The sequence below is a fragment of the Mauremys reevesii genome, linkage group 8 (assembly GCF_016161935.1).
Source record: "Mauremys reevesii isolate NIE-2019 linkage group 8, ASM1616193v1, whole genome shotgun sequence".
NCBI classification, from domain to species: Eukaryota; Metazoa; Chordata; order Testudines; family Geoemydidae; genus Mauremys; species Mauremys reevesii.
The window spans coordinates 34501395-34526196 of NC_052630.1; the positions used below are offsets into that span (position 1 = coordinate 34501395).

At 45.2% G+C, this 24802-nt stretch overlaps 1 protein-coding gene across 6 annotated transcripts in view; it reads left to right on the forward strand.

Annotated features, from left to right (window-relative positions):
* The first annotated feature begins 9279 nt into the window (after positions 1 to 9279).
* Positions 9280 to 24802, forward strand: part of UBE2D2 (ubiquitin conjugating enzyme E2 D2) — a 61766-nt gene continuing 46243 nt past the window's right edge. For 2 of the 6 annotated variants that reach the window (XM_039484749.1, XM_039484751.1), the window contains exon 1: positions 9319 to 9667. In XM_039484749.1, coding sequence (XP_039340683.1) covers positions 9644 to 9667 — 24 coding nt within the window. In that variant the 5' untranslated portion in view covers positions 9319 to 9643. Of the gene's footprint in view, positions 9668 to 19759; positions 19860 to 24802 lie in introns of those variants that run through there. The other 4 variants (XM_039484747.1, XR_005583690.1, XM_039484750.1 and 1 more) reach the window with 4 other exon arrangements.

Here is a 24802-nt window from a genome sequence, read left to right on the forward strand (position 1 = left end):
TGCCAAGTCACCCAGTTTTGAGAGATCCTTTTGTAGCTCTTTGCAGTCTGCTTTGGACTTAACTATCTTGAGTAGTTTTGTATCATCGGCAAATTTTGCCACCTCACTGTTTACCCCTTCTTCCAGATCATTTATGAATATATTGAACTGGGCCCCATACAGACCCCTGGGGGACACCACTATTTACCTCTCTCCATTCTGAAAACTGACCATTTATTCCTACCCACTGTTTCCTATCTTTTAACTAGTTAACAGTCCATAAAAGGACCTTCCCTGTTATCCCACAACAGCTTACTTTGCTTAAGAGTCTTTGGTGAGGGACCTTGTCAAAGGCTTTCTGAAAATCTAAGTACACTATATCCACTGGATCCCCTTTGTCCACATGCTTGTTGACCCCCTCAAAGAATTCTAATAGATTGGTGAGGCATGATTTCCCTTTACAAAAAACATGTTGACTTCTCCCTAACAAATTATGTTCATCTATGTGTCTGACAATTTTGTTCTTTACTATAGTTTCAACCAGTTTGCCTGGTACTGAAGTCAGGCTTACCCGCCTGTAATTGACAGGATCACCTCTAAAGTCCTTTTTAAAAATCAGCATCACATTAGCTACCCTCCAGTTATTTGGTACAGAAGCTGATTTAAATGATAGCTAATGGGCTACAGTTAGTAGTTCTGCAATTTAACATTTGAGTTCCTTCAGAACTCTTGGGTGAATACCATCTGGTCCTGGTGACTTATTACTGTTTAGTTTATCAATTTGTTCCAAAACCTCTTCTAATGACACCTCAATCCATAGGTGCTGACTCTGTGGGTGCTCCGTGGCTGGAGCACCCACAGGGAAAAACCCACCGGCAGCTCCCCGCCCCAGCTCACCACCCCTTCCCCTGAGCATGCTGTGTCCCTGCTTCTCCCCCTAGCTCCCAGTGCTTGTCACTGCGAAACAGCTGTTTTGTGGAAGCAAGCACTGGGAGGGAGGGGAGCCGGAGGGGGAACGCAGCACGCTCGGGGAAGAGGTGGGGCTGGGGTGGGTACTTTGGGGAAGGGGTTGGAATGGGGGCAGGGCAGGGGCATGAAGGGGTGGGGCAGGGGTGGAGTCGGGGCAGGGGCAGGGGGGTCAAGCACCCACCAGCACTGAGAAAAGTTGGCGCTATGCTTCAATCTGGGACAGTTCCACAGATTTGTCACCTAAAAAGAATGGCTCAGGCTTGGAAATCTCCCTCACATCCTCAGCTGTGAAGACCAATGCAAAGAATTCATTTAGTTTCTCTGCAATGGCCTTATTGTCCTTGAGTGCTCCTTTAGTATCTCAATCATACAGAGGCCGCACTGGTTGGTTAGCAGGGTTCCTGCTTCTGATGTACTTAAATTTTTTTTTGCTGTTACTTTTTGAGTCTTTGGCTAGGTGTTATTCAAATTCTTTTTTTTTGCCTTCCTAATTATATTTTTACACTTCATTTGCCAGAGTTTATGCTCTTTTCTATTTTCCTCATTAAAGGATTTAACTTCCACTTTTTACAGGATGCCTTTTTGCCTCTCACTGCTTCTTTTACTTTGTTGTTTAGCCACAGTGGCACTTTTTTGGTTCTCTTTTTTTTTAATTTGGGGTATTCATTTAAGTTGAGCCTCTATTATGAGGTCTTCAAAAAATTTCCATGCAGCTTGTAGGGATTTCACTTTTTCACTGTACCTTTTAATTTTTAACTTCCTCATTTTTGTGTAGTCCCCCTTTTTGAAATTAAATGCTAGTGTTGGGCTGCTGTGTTTTCCCTGCCACAGAGATGTTAAATTTAATTATATTGTGGTCACTATTACCAAGCAGTCCAGCTATATTCACCTCTTCGATCTGATCCTGTGCTCCACTTAGGACTAAATTAAGAATTGCCTCTCCTCTTCTGGGTTCCAGGACTAGTTGCTCCAAGTAGTCATTTCACGTGTCAAAGAAACTACATCTCGTTCTGAGGTGACATGTACCCAGTCAATATGGGGATACTGAAATCCCCCATTATTATTTTTTATTTTAATAGCCTCTCTAATCTCCCTGCGCATTTCATAGTCACTATCAACATCCTGGTCAGCTGGGCAGTAAAATATCCCTACTACTGTATTTTTATTATTAGAGCATGGAATTACTATCCATAGAGATTCTATGGTACTGTTTGGTTCATTTAAGATTTTTACTTCATTTGATTCTAGACTTCCTTTCACATATAGTGCCACTCCCCCACCAGCACGACCAGTTCTATCCTTCTGATATATGTTGTATCCTGGTATTACTGTGTTCCATTGATTATCCTCATTCCACCAAGTTTCTGTGATGCCTATTATATCAATATCCTCATTTAATACAAGACACTCTAGTTCACCCATCTTTATTTAGACTTCTAGCATTGGTATGTAAGCATTTTAAAAACTTGTCACTTTTTAGCTGTCTGCCATTACATGATTTAATTGAAGGGGACTTTTTTCATTTGACTGTTTCTCATCAGATCCTACCTCTATTTTATCATTTTCCATCCTCTCCTCCTTACTAGAACATAGAGAATCTCCATTAATAGATCCTCCCCTAAGGGATATCTCTGTCCAAAGCATGTGCTCCTCTGCACCTGTCAGTTCCACCCGCCCCCAGCCCTTAATTTAAAAACTGCTCTATAACCTTTTTAAGTGCCAGCAACTTATCCATTTTGATTTAATCCATTTTGATTTAGGTGGAGCCCATCCTTGTTCTATAGGCTCCCCCTTTTTCCAAAAGTTTCCCCAGTTCCCAATAAATCTAAACCCCTCCTCCCTACATCATCTACATACACATATTCTAAGGGACCATTCAAAGTGAAGTGGCCTAACACTCCTGTAGTTGTAGGACAAAAAAGGGGGTTAGTAGGTACAGATTGTTGTAATAAACCATAAACCCAGTATCTTTATTAAGACCATGATTTTAGGTGTCTAGCAAAGTTATGAATTTAAGATCCCAGGCTCATCTTTTAAAAGTGTTGTGCAGGTTTCCTTTAAGGATGAGGACTGATAGGTCAGACACAGCATGATCACTTTGTGATAAGTGTTCACCCACATGTAATATGGTGGGTTTTGTCTTTTATAATTTTCCTGTGCGAGTTCATTCAAGAGCATAATGATTGGTTTCACCCACATAGTTGTTATAGAGGCATTTAATGCATTGGATGAGGTACACCACATGTTGAGATTGGCATGCGTAGGACCCATGGATTTTGAAAGGTGTGTTGACGGGGGTGTTGATTGTTCTAGCAGAGTATATATATATCTGCAGGTTTTGCATCTGTTCTGGCAGGGTCTGTGGGGAGCTTGCTTCTGATGAGCTTGGAGATGTGAGGGAGGGGGTGGTTTGAAGGCCAGAAGAGGGAGTTCAAGATAGGGATGTAAATATTGTTTAAAAAGTTAACCATTTAAGCAATTAAAATTGAATCAGTTAACCAATATAAGAGAAGGGCTGGGGCTGGCAGGCGTGGCCAGGACTACTCTGAGGCACGGGGCTGGGGTTGCTCTAGCCAGCTGGCGGAGGGTTGGGGCCAGTCCGGCTGGCCCTGTGTGGCTGGGGGCTAACAGTTAGGGTGGGTTGTAGTTGTTATACCCCATCCTGCAAGGGTGCTGAATATTTAACCTGGATTGTATTAGGCAGAATGTGACTAAGGAAGTTTCCACATTGTTTTGTCCAACCCTCCCAATTTTGTGTCAGCAAGAGTAGATTACATGACAATGATTCATCTACCAGCTCACTTGAACTAATGAGCCATTTCCTCAGCTTTAGGTCTCCAGATGGCTTGCAATTGTTACATAGGAGGAGAATCCTTACAAGGGAAGTGTCTTCCTCAGGAAGCACCATGGTGGCTCCCTTACAGAAGCACACCACTAGAGTAAGTAGTGATAGGATTGCATGTTCCTAACCAGAAATCATACAAAATCAAGTGATAAGATCAATAAAGCATTTTTTCTTTTCCTTATGCAAATGTAGTGACTCATATGTATTATACTTCAAATGGGTAATAAGTCATGAATTCCACTGTTAGTGGTGGAAGTGCTGGGATCACAGAAAATAACTGTTGCTACACAATCAGTTTAAAAAAAAAAATCAGATACTTCCAGCTAGGCAGCTGGCTAAATAGCTGGAATTGCTGTTTTTATTTCCACACAGCACATGACAAAGCTGAGAAAATGCCCAGTGGTAGCTATTCTTCTCTGAAGCTGCTGTTGACAAATTGTCCATGCTATAATTTAAACTATAGCAGCACTTTCTACGCAACTTTCTCTGCCTTGCATTAATTGGCTATTTGCTCCCTATCCCTCACTCTTCACCTCAGCTCCACCCTCCCCTCACCTATCCCATTCCCCACCTGATACCCCTTTCATTTAGCTTATCCCCTCTTAAGTAAACTCATGCCCCTCCAAAAATCATAGAACATGACACTTGCTGCCATCACCTTGTTCACTCTCCCTGTGTGTCCTACCCCTCCCCTCCCCTCCCAGTGTATCTTCTCTATTTAGATTGTTAACTCTGCAGGGGCAGGAATTGACTACTGTGTTTGTACAATACCACCAGCCCTAAGGCACTGCTGTAATAAACAAGATGAATTACTGTTCAGAAATACAGAAGAACAATGGTTGAAAACAATTTGCCAGAAGACTGTGTGCCACATGGCTTTGTCTGTGTATTTAACAGTTCAAACTTTGCTATGAACTGGTCCCTTCAGGTACTCACTTGCATTATTTTTCCAATGTTACATGGCACACTATGAACAAGGCACCAAATGTACATCAAAGAGGGCAAGCAACGGACAGGCAGGAAAAGGAGAGGCACAGAAAACAGGAGCAACCAAAAGATGGCAAATCTGAGGAACTGTCACAGATTGAAGTGTCACTAGAGGAGGTTTTGGAATTAATTGATAAACTCAACATTAACAAGTCACCGGGACCAGATGGCATTCACCCAAGAGTTCTGAAAGAACTTAAATGTGAAGTTGCGGAACTATTAACTAAGGTTTGTAACCTGTCCTTTAAATCGGCTTCGGTACCCAATGACTGGAAGTTAGCTAATGTAACGCCAATATTTAAAAAGGGCTCTAGGGGTGATCCCGGCAATTACAGACCGGTAAGTCTAACGTCGGTACCAGGCAAATTAGTTGAAACAATAGTAAAGAATAAAATTGTCAGACACATAGAAAAACAAACTCTTGAGCAATAGTCAACATGGTTTCTGTAAAGGGAAATCGTGTCTTACTAATCTATTAGAATTCTTTGAAGGGGTCAACAAACATGTGGACAAGAGGGATCCGGTGGACATAGTGTACTTAGATTTCCAGAAAGCCTTTGACAAGGTCCCTCACCAAAGGCTCTTACGTAAATTAAGCTGTCATGGGATAAAAGGGAAGGTCCTTTCATGGATTGAGAACTGGTTAAAGGACAGGGAACAAAGGGTAGGAATTAAGGGTAAATTTTCAGAATGGAGATGGGTAACTAGTGGTGTTCCCCAAGGGTCAGTCCTCGGACCAATCCTATTCAATTTATTCATAAATGATCTGGAGAAAGGAGTAAACAGTGAGGTGGCAAAGTTTGCAGATGATACTAAACTGCTCAAGATAGTTAAGACCAAAGCAGACTGTGAAGAACTTCAAAAAGATCTCACAAAACTAAGTGATTGGGCAACAAAATGGCAAATGAAATTTAATGTGGATAAATGTAAAGTAATGCACATTGGAAAAAATAACCCCAACTATACATACAACATGATGGGGGGTAATTTAGCTACAACGAGTCAGGAAAAAGATCTTGGCGTCATCGTGGATAGTTCTCTGAAGATGTCCACGCAGTGTGCAGAGGCGGTCAAAAAAGCAAACAGGATGTTAGGAATCATTAAAAAGGGGATAGAGAATAAGACTGAGAATATATTATTGCCCTTATATAAATCCATGGTACGCCCACATCTCGAATACTGTGTACAGATGTGGTCTCCTCACCTCAAAAAAGATAAATATTCTAGCACTAGAAGAGGTTCAGAAAAGGGCAACTAAAATGATTAGGGGTTTAGAGAGGGTCCCATATGAGGAAAGATTAAAGAGGCTAGGACTCTTCAGCTTGGAAAAGAGAAGACTAAGGGGGGACATGATAGAGGTATATAAAATCATGAGTGATGTTGAGAAAGTGGATAAGGAAAAGTTATTTACTTATTCCCATAATACAAGAACTAGGGGTCGCCAAATGAAATTAATAGGCAGCAGGTTTAAAACAAATAAAAGGAAGTTCTTCTTCACGCAGCGCACAGTCAACTTGTGGAACTCCTTACCTGAGGAGGTTGTGAAGGCTAGGACTATAACAATGTTTAAAAGGGGACTGGATAAATTCATGGTGGCTAAGTCCATAAATGGCTATTAGCCAGGATGGGTAAGGAATGGTGTCCCTAGCCTCTGTTCGTCAGAGGATGGAGATGGATAGCAGGAGAGAGATCCCTTGATCATTGCCTGTTAGGTTCACTCCCTCTGGGGCACCTGGCATTGGCCACTGTCGGTAGACAGACACTGGGCTAGATGGACCTTTGGTCTGACCCGGTACGGCCTTTCTTATGTTCTTATGCATTCTTCCAGATACTTTCACATTTTTGCAGCTGAGTGGCAAGAAATTATGCTATGTCAAAGAAAAGGTAGCTTCTCAGCCTGGTCTGGATGATGACAGGCTGCAGGATGCCCTATTCCTGCTTCTCCCACTGCAGGGTTACCTACAACCATGGGGAATAAAGAACAAGTATTATTACATTCTTTGGCACAGAAATTTAAAAGTGAACCTCCTCCCACCCTGTTCCCAACTATGCCTCAAGTCCTTTCAGTACTGCCTGTAGAGCAGAAAGTCTAGAGTTTCACAGGACCAGCCTTTGTGGAGAGGCCCATTACTCCTAGAGACCTCCAACTTCTCTTTTCAGAGAAAGTCCATGAGAGGAGCTCTTTCCCTTGTCACTGTCGAAGCTTAGATCATGTTGTGGGTACCAAGCACGAAAGCAGAACTGAAGGCTTACCATTCTGAGCCCTTAAGGCAGGGGTGGGCAAAATTTTTGGCCTGAGGACCACATCTGGGTACGGAAATTATATGGCAGGCCATGAATACTCACAAAATTGGGGGTTGGGGTATGGGACTCCGGCTGGGAGTGTGGGCTCTGGGGATGAAGGAGCTGGGGTGGAGGAGGGTGCTCTGGGCTAGGACTGAGGAGTTTGGAGGGTTGGAGAGGGATCAGGCTCCGGGCAACGCTTACCTCAAGCAGCTCCAAGAAACAGTGGCATGTCCTCCCTCCAGCTCCTACACAGAGGTAGGGTCAGACTGCCTTGGGCACTGCCCTGTCCACAGGCACCGTCACTACAGCTCCCACTGGCTGCAGTTCCCAGCCAATAGGAGCTGCAGGGGCAGCAGTTGGGATGGGGGCAGTGTACAGAGCCCCCTGGCTGCTCCTACAGGTAGGAGGCGGAACATACCTCATCCAGGAGGGGGCCAGGATGAGTGGGACAAGACCCTGACCCCGCTCCCCAGACTCTGCTTCCCAGTGGCAGCTTGAGGCCTGGAATAAAACATCTAGAGAACCAATGTGGCCCCCAGGCTGTAGCTTTCCCACCTCTGCCTCAAGGGGTAGGCCAAAGTGCACCTGACCTTGCGCACAGGTGCCTCTGAGCACAAGCCCTGGCAGGAGCTGGGGAAGGAACCCTAGTGTGTGCAGGCACTTGCTCAGGGAGCTAGAACTGGGGCATGGCCTCCAACCCAAGAATGAGGAGCACAGGGCCCCCTGAAGAGGAGAGCGGGGGCAGCACAGGGGAGGGCACGGAACGTGGGGTGGGCACAGGCTTAGCCTGGAGAGGAGGGGATCCCCTGGAGGGGAAAGAGAGGCAGGGGAGCAGCATGGGTGGGCATGGGCATAGCCCAGAGAGAGGCAGGGGAGGGTGTCCCCTGGAGGGGAAAAGGGAGACAGGGTGGAGTCATGGGCCCAGGCCAGAGAGAGGCAGGGAGAGGGGTCCCCTGGAGGGGAAAGGGAGGCAGGGGGGGACATGGGCCCAGGCTGGTTAGAGGTGGGGAGGGGGTCCCCTGGAGGGGGCAGGGGAGCAGCCGGGGGGGACATGGGCCCAGGCCAGAGAGAGGTGGGGAGGGGGTCCCCTGGAGGCAGGGGGGGACATGGGCCCAGGCCAGAGAGAGGTGGGGAGGGGGGTCCCCTGGAGGGGGAAGGGAGGCAGGGGGGGACATGGGCCCAGGCGAGAGAGAGGTGGGGAGGGGGTCCCCTGGAGGGGGAAGGGAGGCAGGGGAGCAGCAGGGGGGGACATGGGCCCAGGCGAGAGAGAGGCAGGGAGGGGGTCCCCCTGGAGGGGAAAGGAGGCGGGGAACAGCTGGGGGAACATGGGCCCAGGCCAGAGAGAGGTGGGGAGGGGTCCCCTGGAGGGGGAGGCAGGGGAGCAGCAGGGGACATGGGCCCAGGCCAGAGAGAGGCAGGGAGAGGGGTCCCCTGGAGGGGAAAGGGAGGCAGGGGAGCAGCAGGGGGGGACATGGGCCCAGGCGAGAGAGAGGTGGGGAGGGGGTCCCCTGGAGGGGGGAGGCAGGGGAGCAGCAGGGGGACATGGGCCCAGGCCAGAGAGAGGCAGGGAGGGGGTCCCCCTGGAGGGGAAGGGAGGTGGGGAACAGCGGGGGGAAACATGGGCCCAGGCCAGAGAGAGGCGGGGAGGCGGTCCCCTGAAGGGGGAAGGGAGGCGGGGGAACAGCGGGGAAACATGGGCCCAGGCCAGAGAGAGGCGGGAAGGGGGTCCCCCTGGAGGGGAAAGGGAGGCGGGGAACAGCAGGGGAACATGGGCCCAGGCCAGAGAGAGGCGGGAAGGGGGTCCCCCTGGAGGGGAAAGGGAGGCGGGGGAACAGCGCGGGGGGGAAATGGGCCCCGGTCCCCCTGGAGGGGAAAGGGAGGCGGGGGAACAGCGGGGGGGGGAACATGGGCCCAGGCCGGAGAGAGGCGGGGACGTGTCCCCGGTGGGAAGGAAACAGGCTCCCCCCTTCCCCTACAGCGCCAGATCCCGATGCGCACTTCAGCCGGAGCCTTCCTGCTCTAGGCCCGGACCCCCCCGCACTGCGCAGCCGCTCCAGGTTTCCCTGTTACTCTGCCCCTCCACCGTCCGGAACCTCTTTCTTTCTCTTCTCGCGAGAAGTTACTTCACTCCATCGTCTTCTCTCCCCCGATCGTATCCTTCCGCTTCCCCGAACCCCTTTCTGGAGAGTTCTGTGTGAAAGGAGAGTGAGGAAATAGTCCCTGTGCCCGAGCGGGCCTCATCACCAGGTGCTGCTGCCCCTCCGCCCGGCTGCCCCGCTGGTGACTATTGGGATGGTGGCGGAGTGATACGGCCTCGGCGGCAGCAGCGCATAAAGGCCCCGCGGAGTGATGCGGTAGCAGCTGCGGCAGCGAGCAAGAGCCCAGCGGCTGCCGGGGAACAGTGAGGCCCTTCCGCCGGACCGATACTCCCGCCGCTCCACCTCCCCCCTCCCAAGAGCGCCGCCACCGCCGCGCCCCTCCCCCCGCGAAATAATCCCGAGCGAGCGAGCTCCCCTCCCTCCCCCACGCCGCCCGAGCCGCGCGCCCCCTCCCCGCACCGAGCCCCTCACACACACAATGGCGCTGAAGAGAATCCACAAGGTAAGGGCTCGCGGGCCGGGGCGTCGCGCGCAGGGAGGGCCCGGCCGGGCGGCTTCCTCCTGTTCCTGGCCGCCACCTCGGCCTCCGTGTCCGCACCCGGCCGAGCTCAGGCCGCAGCCAGGGGTCGGGCTCGGCTGTGCTGTAGGCCCCGCGAAGGGCCTGGCCTCGCCCCCCAGGTCCCGAGTACTGGGCGGGGGGTGGGGGGCGGCTTAGTGGTGGGGGCAACCCGCCCCTCCCCCCTTACGTAACCTCGCTGGCAGGGGCTCCCCGCGCAGGAGCTGGGCCTCCCCCGCTGCGAGGCGAGCCCCGAGCGGCTGCCCGCCGGCCCGTGTGCGCTCGGCCGAGAGGGAGCCTGCTCGGGCAGGGGCTTCCCGCAGCCCCAGAGCGGGGCTCCGCGCCGGCGGCTCTCAATCCGGCCCACTCGCTTGGCCGAGGTAGAGATGCTCCTTGTCGCTGTCAGCCCCGCGAGCTCTGGCCGCCCCAGGACTGTCACTTCTCAGCCATCGCCGGGCGAGCCGAGCTGGCCTGAAGGGACCTCGCACGGGGCGGTTTGGGGCGATTGCATCTCTTTGTTGTTCTGAGGCTCGAAAATGGCCTGGCAGGTGTCTTTCAAAGACCCAGGTAGTCTCATGCGAGAGAAATGTAGGCTAGAGAGAGAAATTAGTGACATTGTAAGAGCAGAAAGTGAAAGCTGAAAAACTGATGGTGAGGGACTGTAACCAGACTCCTCAAACCTTCTGGGTTTTTATCAACACATATTTAAGGTCAATAACTTTTCTCGACTAAAGAAAACCATTATTAAATCTTTAACACTTTGCCTCCTGTTAGGGGGTTAGTGCTCACAGTATGCACCCACAGAAGCTGAAATTTGTAATGGTAAACAAGCAGAAAAACCTCTAGATCTTGTATGAATTGAAGAACCTACATCAACTATTTTTTTTTAAAGCTGGGTGACAAAATCTGAGGCAGAAGAGAGTCCTGGTTGCTCACTTAGTCATATGGTCTCTGCATAATCCCCAAGAGTCAAAAGTGGTAAACTCATTTTGATTATCAAAGTTAAACAAATAAGACTCTAATACAGGGAGTAAGATCCTCAGATCCTAACAAGCTTTCTGCGCAAACCCCTCCAAAGTCTCCCTCTGCTATGGAGGACAAGTAAGGTGCTGCCCAGGAGTTTTCTTTTGAGGCTGGAGGTAATTCTTTTTGTAGGAGTTGCTATCTAACCCCAGACCCTGAAACTCAGAAAGTCCTTCCCAGGTGCAAGTTTGCTTTTGTTTAACTTCAGTATTGAGTGTGGCAACATTAATAGGCATATGTACTTGCTGTATGAGCTTGTATTTTTTCCTCAGCTGGAAAATTTACCCAGTAAGCATTTTAAACCTTCTAGTGAAAGCCTTAATTGACCTTTGTAACTGCTGTATCTAATAGATTGTTATTCTGCCCAGTTTCAGATTTAATATTTGCTAATCGGAAGCTCCACTGTATCATATTCTTGTATTTTGGTAGGTGGTAGTGCCTACTAATTTTTCCTAATCTATTCCTCCCTTTTAATCCCCTCTACTACTACTGGTTGTCTGTTAGTGGAGGGTGAAGTGACCATAGTTGTCAAACTGATTAGCTGAATACATTCAGCGAGACATAATAGTACAGTGCCATTTATTGTATGCTACTGCTCATTTACAAGTGAGCGAATGCAGATAGGAAGGGATGCTCAGAATGGCATGGAGTTGACTGGACTCCAGGTGATTGGGGGGTGGATGAGTATGGAACTGATGGGGTGGAGGGAAGGACAGTATGGAACTGATGAATCTCTTGGGGGATCAGTGTGGAATTGATGTTTTTCAAGGTGGATGCGAGGCAGAGTGACCCTAGTTTATGGCTTATCCTTTGGGAGAGCAGATTTTATCCAGGGAACTTTGTGTGTCTCGCCAGCTGTGGTGGGAAGTATTTCAGGGAGCCCTTAGTTCCAATTTTGGGAGTGCCTCACTTAGTCCTGTCTCAGCTTCACCCAGGTCAGCCCAATGCCTACCAGTCAGAGCCCAAACAATATCCCCCCCCATCTGCCAGCGAATCCACCCTGCCAGTGCCCACCTCTGCAACTGCAGGGAGCCCCTATTTGTGCCCTCAGCAAACAATACACACTAATTAGCCGCACTCAGCGCACATCACTCATGTCACCTCTGTGACCAGCCAGTCTCCAATTCATTTACACATTTTTTTATTTTATTTTTTTTATTTATTGTATGCTACTGCTCATTTACAAGTAGCTTCATCAGAACATAGTTACTTAAAACACATCTGAAGGAAAATACACCTAAAAAACTTGTTCTTGTAGGTCAGAAAAGTCTCCAGACTCCTGTCTCCTAGTCTTTTTGTAGGAGACTGTCAGTTTCTCTTGTACTCTGGAAAGCATTATAAGAAATTCTAAAGTAGTCATCCCCGTAATATCTAATACATATCTGAAAAGGACAGCCGTCCAAGAGTAAACTGTTGGGGAGTCTTTTGCTACCCTGCTTAGTCTGCCAAACAAATGGCATACTTCTCCAAAACAAGAACCAGCCCTGAACTTTGACTTTTAAGTACAAGCCCCATGTGTGCAACCTTCCTGTGTGTTTTCAAGTGTGGATTACGTGTTTTGATTCTAACTCAAAATTTGGATAAAATAAAATGTATAGCTTCTGGCTGATGTGGGGATCTTTGAGGCCATTTCTGTTCTGATGCACTCAGCAATGGACTTGCACCACACATGCAGACTAATGTTTTTCTGCTGTGATTGCATGGCATTTGTAAGTGTTCAGGAAGCTTTCTTTTAATGTTTTCCATTGATCAACTTAAAGTAGCTCATGGAGTGCCAAAAAATACCACTCTGAAAAAGCTTGTAAGCTTGAGATTTGTCTACACGGGGAAATTTATTGGCATAATTATACCAGGTTACCTATAGCAATATAATTCCCCCATGTGGACCTGTACTTATGGAGTAAGAGTGCCTTTTTCTGGTGTAGCTTATGTTACTTTGGCAAACTTTTAAGTGTCTTTAGCTAACTTTGAAAAAGGCTCTCTTCTTCTGGAATTAAACCACTATAGCTAGCTGGTAATTTCCCATGGTGAAAATATCTGTGATTTTTACAGATATAGTAAGGGTAGCACTGGGTCTACACACATTCACCAAATTGATATGCATGTCAAATACCATTTGGCTTACCTTTGCTTTCAGCTGGGTTAAATTCCAGTTTAGTTGGTATCATTTCACTCTGCACCAGTCTAGCACCCCTGTAGACAGCATTAAAATGACAAGTGGTTCAGACAGTTCTCTCCCAGTGGCCTTTTCAAAGTCTCCTAGAGTCCATTGCCTCTGCAGGTTTGTGCCAGGAACTGAGAAGTACCCAGAGGGAGTTGTAGCCAACTGTAGAACAGCACCAGTGTGAATATCATGCAGAACACTAGTGGGCATGGTTAGCATGGACTTTACCATTTGTACTAGGCACTTGTTTCAGTGCTCAAGTCTAGCCTGAAGTGGTTAGGTCATAACATGGCTTAATCACTCAGCCTTTAATTCTTTGTGTTTTAACAATGCAAGACTTGGAAGAAATTTCAGACCTTGTAACAGATGGAAGACTGAAACTGAATAACTGTTCTTTCATCTGTTCACAAGGGTGTTGGTATGGTGGCTGCCCTTGAATGCTAGTCTCATATTCAAAGATAATGATAATTTTGCAGAAGGATGGGGCACTTTAAAATCACCGTAATCCAAATGTTGGCTGTAGACAATTTATTTCAATATTTGAAAAATGGCTGTGGCATGTGCTATAGCAACTAAAACTACATATAGCCTTTTTATTCTAACATAGGAGGCATTCCAGTAGAGTGAAAGTCATATTCTAAAATGCTAACTTTAAACAGGGTGGTGGTGGTGGAGAACCACATCCCTTTGTGTGGGAAGGGCTCCTAAGACATACATTTCTATAGATTTTAAGCTTTAATTGAAAAAGTTTCTAGCCCTTTAAAATATTTTGACAGGCCACGTCTATACTGCTTTGCAGTTTGGACTATGCGGAGTAAATAGCAGTGTGCGCTAAAGTGCTGTGCAGTAACTCCTGTGTTGATGCTGCAGACACTAACTTAAAGGTTTGTACTTTGCACTGAAGTAGTCCTGGAGAAGCAGCAGAATTCTTCATGGAGGAAGACCTCCCTTAAAAAACACCTCAGAAATTGGAATAGCAAATTCTCTCTCTCAGACTTTACTAGAGGAGAAAGTTGTGAGAAGTGGCTAAGGTAGCAACAGTCCAATAGACTTTGTAGAATGGGGTAGGGAAGATGAAAGTTCCCTAGCTACATTAGGGAAATAGGGGTATCAGTCTCTGGCCTATAGGAAGATGTTCATTGTGGGTAAGGCACTGTGAACTGGGATTTGAGATATCAAAGTTCAGTTCCTAGTTCTGCTACAGAATTTCTGTGTGACATTGAGGAAAGTCAGTTTGTCAATTTGTCCTCCCCTTGAAGGGGGCTGGGGGCGGGGGGGCTGGGTGATTAGCTCACTAATGATATATTCTGATACTGTGGGGATGGGAGTTACAGAAGTACTTACGTTTGTGATCCAAAAGTTGAAGCCACTGATCAATTTACAGGGACAGTACCCTGGTGGGGTTATGGTCTGAGATGGCCTCTTGGGAGTCAGGTCATTTCAGAAGCAAAGCAAAGTTGTTTGAAGTCTGACTGTCAAGAGCTGTAGATGCTCCTAGAGGGTCTTGTAAGAAGTATGAAATCTGATACAGTGGCCACATCTCATTCAGCAGGTATCCACAGGAGAGAGACTTGCTTTGGAGTTCTGTATTCTCTAGTCAGAGTGCTTTGAAGAAACTTTAGTCCTAAAACTGATGAGGTCTTGGATAAATGGAAAGGCTATAAGATTAAACTGTCAGATCTCTTGGGTTGTGTTAGTCTGTTCCTTGCAGAAAATTTTCCTTCAGGTTGCACAAGGGGCAATCTCAGCAGACCTTATCTGTGTGTCTGCTGACTCTCATATCTAGAAAGTTTGTGAAGCACTTCCCTGTTGGAAGAAGCAGATCTTCAGACAAATCTGAGGATATGCAGGACGACCTCAAACCGGTCAGGAGATCCAGAGTCTCCTCCTTCCTCTCCTATGTCCTATTCAAAGCTATATGCCAAATTCCAGCTCATCTGCTTTTTCATGGATTCCTTATGGGAAAGGTTGAGAAAAGATCTTAGTTCTGTTGAAAACAAACTGTAGAAGTGATGCCTGAGCCTTACAAAGGGAAAAGACTTTTATTCTAGTATTTCCTTATCCCTAAGAGGATCAGTAGTCTGTGGCCTGACTCTGGATCACTGCAAACATCTGAAGAAATCAAAATCTGTAGCTTCTTTGCAGAGTATAATACCTACACCCCACCTGAAGGACAGCTTTGGGGCATCTCTGCTTTGGAGATAACTTATCAACATGTGGAAGCAAGTAAAGGCTCAAGTACCAGTTCATATTCAAAGTGGACAACAGTAATTGGCAGGTGCTACCATCAGACCTTGTCATAATCAGAGAGTTTAATTACTGGTAACTGAATGGCTTATGTTTGAGTTAGCTATGCTGAATGAATTTAAATTTTGTCCTGTGTTCACACTGTACTCAAACACTTTCATTTGCGATATCCTATGTGTACTTATCCCACAACTCCAGCTCTGCTCCAGAAGCAGTGCATTTTGGGAGACTTGAGAAGGCCACTGATGTATTGTGGGACAATAGTGGAAGAACTAGGTGAACCATATCATATTTGAATCCACACTGACACCAGTTTAGTCTTTACTGGTTAAGCATTAACTGGTTATTTAGACTTCAGTTTTATTAAAATTTGACACCAAAGGGAGACTATATAAAGTTCTAGGCATTCTTGACATATATTGAGACCTTACAAGCAGGTGATAAAATTTAAAAACTGACCAAAGCAGCAGTACTCATCAAAACAGGATGCCTGTATGGAAATAATCTGTTCTTCCCACTCCTCCATTCTGGAATCCAGGTCCAAAGGCATTTGCAGGTGTAGAGTAACTTGAGACAGTGGGAGGAGGTAGGATATTTGTTATAACCTCAACCTATAGAATGTCGGGCTTGTCCTGAACATGCCCATATACTGTCAATTAATAGTCAATGTTCTGTGGTCAGGCACATGAAATATAGTTTCTGTAGAAGTAATATAGCTGGTCTTCCCAGAGAATATGTTTTTCTGGAAGTTGCTCTGACCAGTTTTAAGGTACAGGCAAGTGTCATTCACTATTCTGTTTGCCATAACTTTGCCATAACTAATGCATAACTTTGCCTAAACTTCACACACATGCCTAATATTAAATCCTTAATGAGAGCTACTCTTTACTAAATTGTTCCCCACACAGCCTTAGTTCTTTTGGCTGCATAACTTTAAACTTCTGCACCTATTATCTTCATAGACCTAGTTTAAATTCTGTTAAAGTGAACAGTAGTTTATCTGCAGGACTGAAATTCAGTGAGACAAAACTACAGATGAGGGTGAAAAGAGAACTTGCTTTATGTCCCATGAGGGAAGTTTCATGGTGCTTATGAGCTATGACATTAGACTGTAAATCTCCTGAAGTTTATAGTACATAATACTTTACTAGCTTTGCCAGCAAAACTTTAGAATTTGAAAGTACACTGAGAAGTAGACAGGGTGGATTTGATTTAAATAACTAGTCAGGAAGGCTCGATTTAATCATGGTTTTCTAGATAAGTGTATTCTTGTTGGTTGTTATAACCTTAATACATATTCTTCACAACTCAGCAATAGATGCAGGTTTCATTTTTAGATGGTACACACTATACATTTTTAAACAGTGATTTAGTTTGAAAACTTTTCAGATTTAGTTTTGCAGCTATATTAGAAAATGAATGATCGGTTATTTCATTTACCAAAGGTAATTGAAACAGATATTTATGAAATTGGGAGGTGAACGATCTCCAATTCAACAGGTCAGTCATTAATATTTGGAGGATTTTGTTGCCATGCTGTATTAGGAGGAGAACATCACCAGACAGACATTAACATTTTTATTTAACTAAAACAACGTTAAGTATTCTGGATTTTTTTCTTCAATGGCAAACGTATAGTATTTTAACAAAACACGCATATGTCCCTTGCTACTCACATTTATCTTCCAGACTTCTTCTCCTTGTCTAGATCTATTCTGCCCCCAGCACTCTTCTATTCATTGAACTTCTTGAAACTTTGTACTTTTAGGGCATGGCTACACTTGCAGATGTAGAGTGCTTTAAGTTAAACCAGCCTTCATAGAGTGCAGTAGGGAAAGCGCTGCAATCTGTCCACACAGACAGCTTCAAGCACATAGGCATGGCCACATTTGCGGCACTTGCAACTGCATTGGGAGTGGTGCATTATGGGCAGCTATCCCAGCATGCAAGTGACTGCAGTGTGCTTTGGAAATGGGAGGGGTGGAGTGCGACAGGGAGTGTATTCTGTGTATGTGGGGGGGGGGAGAGTGGGTTTTTGGGGGGCTGAGAGCATGTCAGCATGCTGTCTTGTAAATTCAGACAGCAGCAGACCTCCCCCTTCCCCTGCCTCTCTCTCACACCGCATTCCACAGTAACGACTTGCATGCTGACTCAGAAACGGAGCTTTGAAAGGGCATTTCTGCGTTCCTACAGGAGTTCAAAACAGTGATGAGTGGCCACTTGACTTAAAGTGATTATAGGACGTTTCCGGAGGCTGATCAGAGCACAGTAATGCAACACCTCATTCCCACTGATGCCAAGGCGCAGCAAACGTTATTTCTCTTGCCGAGGTGGAGTACCAGCCGTGCTGTAGCTGCGGAGTCAGCACGCGCTATGAGCCTTGCCAGTGTGGACAGGTAGTGAGCTAGTGCTGTAATTTGCAGAGGGACAATAGAGTTGAGGTCTGTTGTTTCTCACCTCTCTATATTTATTTAATATTTTTGCTGTTAACAAGCATGTTACCCCTGGAGACACAAATCTACAGTTTGAGAACTGCAAAACTAAGCATCTCTGATGGTATCTTCTAGACCAGGGATCGGCGACCTTTGGCACGTGGCCCGTCAGGGTAAGCCCCTGGCAGGCCGGGATGGTTTGTTTGCCTGCAGCGTCTGCAGGTTTGGCCCATCACAGCTCCCACTGGCTGCAGTTTGCTGTCCCAGGCTAATGAGGGCTGTGGAAAGCGGCAGCCAGCACATACCTCGGCCTGTGCCGCTTCCCGCAGCTCCCATTGGCCTGGAATGGTGAACCGCGGCCAGTGGGAGCTGCGATCAGATGAACCTGTGGACACTGCAGGTAAACAAGCAGTCCCGGCCCACCAGGGGCTTACCCTGATGGGCCGCGTGCCAAAGGTTGCCGATCCCTGTTCTAGACTGAACACTGAGTCCCATTGGGTAAATAAAAAGATTAATCCTAATATATACAGAAGGCTGTGGAACCCCGTAAGGTTGGGTCCCTAGTCTATGAACTATTGGAACTCATTTACAAAACTTTTCTTAAACATTACATGAATATATTGTCTCCTACTATAGAATTAGAATTTATAATCCCTATTCCATGATGAGATACATTATAGCTCAAAGATATCTTAATTAAAACCATCTTTAGATAGGTTTTTGTCCTCAACAGCATTTCATTTAAAAAAAAAAAAAAACCCTGATTTTTTTTTTAAATTGATTTTTCTCCACCCTGGAAGTAGATATGATTAACCACTGCTAGGCACATGCAGAGCTTATAACTGCTGTGAGAAATAAATGTGGTTCATAACTCTTACAAATAATATGCTGGCAAAGCCAAGAAGCTCATATCTCCAGCCGATGGCATATGTCGTTTTACCAGCAAAACTGGTAGACCCTGGTACTTGCATAAAAATGGCCATATTGGGTCAGAATAAAGGTCTATATAGGCCAGTATCCTATCTTCTGACAGTGGCCAATGCTAGGTGCCCCAGAGGGAATGAACAAAACAGGTATCAAGTGATCCATTCCCTGTCGCTCATTCCCAGCTTCTGGCAAACAGAGGCTAGGGACACCATCCCTGCCCATCCTGGTTAATAGCCATTGATGGACCTATCCTCCATGAATCTATCTAGTTCTTCTTTGAACCTTGTTATAGTTGTGGCCTTCACAACATCCTCTGGCCAAGAGTTCCATAGGTTGACTGTGTATTGTGTTGAAGAAATACTTCCTATTGTTTTTAAACCTGCTGCCTATTAATTACATTTGGTGACTCCTAGTTCTTGTATTATGAGAAGGAGTAAATAGCACTTCCTTATTTAGTTTCTCCACACCAGTCATGATTTTATAGACCTCAATCATATCCCTCCTTAGTCATCTCTTTTCCAAGCTGAAAGGTCCCAGTTTTATTAATCTCTCCTCATATGGAAGCCGTTCCATACCCCTAATAATTTTTGTTGCCCTTTTCTGAATCTTTTCCAATTCCAGTATATCACTTTTGAGATAGGGTGACCACATCTGCATGCAGTATTCAAGATGTGGGCATATCGTGGATTACTATAGAGGCAATATATTATTTTCTGGCTTACTATCTATCCCTTTCTTAATGAGTCCCAACATTTTGTTCGCTTTCTTGACTGCCACTGTACATTGAGTGGATGTTTTCAGGGAAACTAGCCACAATGACTCCAAGATCTTTCTTGAGTAGTAACAGCTAATTTAGACCTCATCATTTTATATGTATAGTTGGGATTGTTTTCCACTGCGCATTACTTTGCATTTATCAACATTGGGCAACAAAATGGCAGATGAAATTCAGTCACTTAGTTTTGAGAGATCCTTTTGTAGCTGTTTGCAGTCTGCCTGGGACTTAACCATCTTGAGTAGTTTTGTATCATCTCCAGATTTTGCCACCTCACTGTTTACCTCTTTTTTTTTCCAGATCATTTATGAATATGTTGAATAGGACTGGGCCCCGTACAGACCCCTGGGAGACACCACTATTTATCTCTCTCTGTTCTGAAAACTAACCATTTATTCCTAACCTTTGTTTCCTATCCTTTAACCAGTTACCGATCCACGAGAGGACCTTCCCTCGTATCCCATGACTGCTTACTTTGCTTAAGAGCCTTTGGTGAGGGACCGTATCACCTTAGTTTGAGGAGGAACATCACTGTTCTATTTTTGGGGCTTGGGATAGGACTGTATGACGGTGGGTTAAGTTGCAGAATACGTCTAGTCTTTTTACATTCATTCTAGATATAGACATTAACCTTGATCATGCTCTTGATGTTTTGCAGAAGCTATGAGGATTTAATTTAGGACTAGTGATTCATGGAATCTCTTGTAGGTGAGCTGGCATTCCTCCTGGAGGCTATAGGGTTCTTAAAAGGTGTTATAAAGATGAACTTGATCTCCATCAGCCCTTCATCTGACGGTTTATTACACATAGTGCAGGTAAACTGGTAGAGCTAAAACAACGAGGTGTCCAGTGGCACCTTAAAGACTAACAGATTTATTTGGGCATAAGCTTCCGTGGGTAAAAAAACACTTCTTCACAAAAGCTTATGCTCAAATAAATCTTGTTAGTCTGTATCCACAAAAACAAGGAGTCTGGTGGCACCTTAAAGACTAACACAGCTACCACTCCGGTAGAGCTAGTAACCCTCAGGAATTAGTTTTAAAAGCAGTGTCAGCAAGATGGCAGACTTAATTATTCATTCATCTTGGATCAAGGAGCTTAGAAACTGCTGGAGGCTTTAGTGGATCTTGTATCTCATGGAAGTCTCTGGCACACATGGTGACAATTTTTGTACCAACTAAGTACTTTATGCATCTCAAGACCATGTTTTCAAAAGGCAGACAACCACTTGGTGGGTGCACATATTTTTGGCACACACTTAAGAAATGAGTCTGCCCCAATACTGGTTTCATTTGTATTTTATTGTAATTGTAACTGCAATTACAATAAATTGTAACTGCAATTGTAACTGCATGGGGAAATGATTAGTGGAAATCAAACTGCCAGCATGCTAGTACAAACACAGGGGCACATAAAGATTACTAGTGCCTCTGCTTTGCCAGCAGATTTTGTAATCTTAGTCTCTTCAGGATTCAAAGTCAATCATTTGCTTACTGAAGTTACTATGACCAGAGCTCTAAAGAGAGTGTTTTGTGGACGTTAATTCCTCATATTTGTCATTCTAAAGCGTCAAGAAGTGTGATGCTACTTCTTGCTGAAACAATGTCTGAAATAAAGGACTTGGGTTACTTACAGCTACCAGTTACAGTGAATTTATGCATCAGATTCCACTCAACTGCCATCTTGTTGACACAGATTCTAAAACTAATTCCTGACAAATGATTCTTGAGGGTTACTGGCTCTACCAGTTTACCTGCACTGTGTGTAATAAACCCTCAGATGAAGGGCTGATGGAGATCAAGTTCATCTTTATAAAACCAAACCTGAATTTGCAGCGTAGAGTAGGAGTTGCATCATTAACATGACTACATACATATGACTTGATCTGATGAATCGTGGCTTTCCTAGGGAAACTACTATGCACAACTTCATTAATTGTGAGATTAATTAGAGGCAAGAGGAAATAGCATCATTGTGGTAACAGCTCAGTTTCTAATGACAGCCATTACTCTACCCTGTATTCTCATCTACCATAGTAGCAGACTCTCTTATATATGGTGTCTAATGAATGCTGTAGTGAAACTCATGACAGCAGCACTGCAAGATGATATAACATAGTTTGGAAAAGTAATGTGGCACCTCTATATATAATGCATTGGGTGAATCGGCTTTATGCTAAAACTACAGTTTGTATGTGGAACTTATTGCCTCCGCTTTATAGTGAGGAGGCTGTACAATGGGTTCTTAGGCCTATAGTAGGGTGGTGGACCGGAAGTTTGTCCTGTATGTGAAAACTCAAAGCATTGTAGCTTGTGAGGGAGGGTGTAGTAGTCTTGATCCCGAGTGTAGTAGTGGCCCAACTATACAAGTATATAGCTAAGATGGAGTGGGTGGGCTGAAGAGTGGTAAGAGGGAGGTCTAGGCTGGGGGGCTGGAATTTTGAGTACTATCAGTCCTAGATTGGTTTAGTTACCTCACTCAAATAGAGACACCATCGTGATATAGATCCCCTGTCACTTTAAAGGTATCTCAGTCTTTGGAGTTAATATCTATTTCAAAGTGAGATAGTCAGTATTGTATTGACCCCTAGGGTCCTCTCTGGGACTGGGATCATGGGGTATCATCACATACAGCCTGAGTGGTGTGGACAGAGCCCAGTGCTTGCATCAGAGCAGTCTGCAGTGCAGGAGGCTTGGGTGGCTCAGACACTCAGCTAACCACTTGGGACTGAGGGCTGCTGTTATAGTTAAAGTGGCTGGGGCAGAGTTGGGTGACACTGCTGCTGTTAGGGTGGCAGGGGCATGCAGCCACTAATGCTTATAGGACTTGATTTGAGGGCTGTCAACACTATACCATTCAAGCATTGATTCTTCTGCTGTAGTGGTGCATAAAGGGGGCCTCTCTTGCACACGACAACAGGCAGTGGGTTTTCCACCACTTGTCTTCAGGCTGGCTGGAGCCCTTGCTGCTCCCTGTTCAGTCCAGTCAAGGAGATAGAGGGGCAGGGAAGGGACCTCAGCCCCATGAGGTGTGCAAGTCCTTTTGCTGGGGTGGACTGGGGCTGAAGCATTGCTCTTCCTGAATGGGCACAAGTTCACTTGATGAGCAGCACATCTTGGAGACCCCTCAGCCTGGCATGAGGAGTGGTTGTAGGCACCCCAGCAGATGGTAAAGATCGTCTTTGCAAGCTACCTCTGCCCCAAGCACAAGTGGAGCCATGGGGCTTCCTGTGTAGGGATGTACATACAGCTTAGGATTGTCTTAATTCAATTTTGGAAGCACTTAAACTGCGGAATACTTGAGAACAAAATCTGATCTAAAAGCCTTTAGTTGTCCGTTTTGTCTAGCTCAAGACGATATCCTTGTGGTGAAAAGTCACAGTACAGAAATGAAACAGCAAGTAAATCTAAATAAAACTTCACTTCCTTTTATTAAGGAGTATATTTGACCCTTAATTAGATGTACATTGCAAACTTTCCTCCCATAACAGCTAACTATCTTGATCCTTGCTCTTCAATACCACTGTTTCCCCATAAGCCTCAAACACTGTCAGTGATCTAACTATAGATATTCAAATGTGGGTTAGTCCTACTAAGAACCAGAATGGCTCCGCTAAAACTTTCACTTTTGATTCAAGGCCTCTTTTTAAGGCTTGTGTATTAACCCTAGCATGCTGTGCTATGGGAGGTAGAAGTTAAGTCATAAAGGATTTATTTTAGAGACCTATTCTAATGACATTTACAGAGAAAACGTGCATAAACAGGTTACTGTAATTAAATCTGAGACTGTTTAATGCAAATATTTATTAATTTATTAGATGACTGGTTTCAGTTCATTTGTAGCTAAACATTTAATCCAGTGTCAAAATATGGATTAGATTAAAAACCCAAAATGCTTATAGATTTGCCAGAAACTTGCAAACAGTAGAAGGCTCTTAGAGCTGAGATTCCATGTGAATGCTCCCTGGGCGTTGCTTCTTTCCCACTCATTCTTGGGTGTTACAACCTGAACAATACTTCAGCAAAAGATTATTTATATTCTGTAAATTTCATGGAAAATTGTAAGCAGTAGAGGTATAACTGAACTGGTGGGGGAGGCATAAAAACCTGAATGTGAGGAGGAAAGGAAGCGCTGTCCCTCTCCCCAAATTTGTTGCTCAGCCAGAAAGCAATATGAGAGTCAGATGCTGCATTTTTCTCAGGAGTAGGGGCTTGGACGCTCTGAATTTTCCAGACTTGGGTACAAGAAGGAGCAGAAGTTTCAAGTGTGGTAGATGTTCCAAATGGAAAATAACTTCATGATGTTCATGTAGCATTCTAGGCAATGAATCAGTGCTGCCAAAAGTTAGTTAAAGCCCAATACCCTAACCTAAAATTCTCAAACCCACCTTAATGCTTTCATCAAAACAGCTAATTTATAACACCTTGAAAGTAAGGAGTTCAATAAATGCAGGGAAACTCATAACAAGAACTCCTGTTGGCACTAAACCTCTCCAGTCTACCTAACACTTAACTCATAGCACCTTTCTTCAGTGGATCTGAGTGCTTGACAAAGGCAGTCAGTATCTATCACCATTTCACAGGTGGGGAAGCTGAGTCACAGAGGCAGCATGAGTGGCCCAAGGTCACCTAGCATGTCAGTGGCAGAGTCAGAAATCGAACCCACATCTGAGTTCGTCAGTAGCTCTGTCTACTGGGCAACACTGCTTCCTGCTTAAATCCCCAGTACCCTGAACTGTAAGAGAAAGTGTCTCAAACACAGTAAGATGTCTGGGAAAAACTAGTGGGACCAATTTGTTAACATTTGGATTATCAGGGATAATCTATTACTTACATAAAATATAAATCTCTAATAGTCATTTTTGGAAATCTTCATAAAGCATGAAGCTTGTAGGATTTTTGTGTGTGTTCTGCACTGAAGTTCAAAATTCTGTGGCTACTTAAAACTGGATTGAAATTTCCTCAGAAATGTTCTGAACCATGAAACACTGACTCCAGTGCCCATAGGAGTATGAGACTTCCAAAATGAGATTCTTCAGTCTAACTTGACCATTGGTTGGGCACTTAGTACACACTCTCTACTTTCTTTTTGTTTGAGTGCTACATGCTCCTCAGCAACTCCATGCATAACAAGTTCAAATTCTGATAACATTCTTTCCCTAGTCTGTGGGAGTGGAGGAGGATAGGCCAGCAAAAAGGTGGTATAGAATATTCAAGGTTGGAAGGGACCTCAGGAGGTCTAGTCCAACCCCTGCTCAAAGCAGGACCAGTTTCCAAATTGCCCCCTCAAGGATTGAACTCACAACCTTGAGTTTAGCAGGCCAATGCTACTTCCTACACTGAACTAATAGCTGCTGGTCACTACAGCAGAAGCATGCAGGTAACTTGCATTTCCCTATTCATAGGCCATTTTTACCTTTGGGTAAAGGTCTGATTTTTTTGGGAGTTCTGGTATGGATTAAGGCTATATTCCTAACTTCATCTTCGTTACATGGCCCAGGCTTAAAAAGTGGG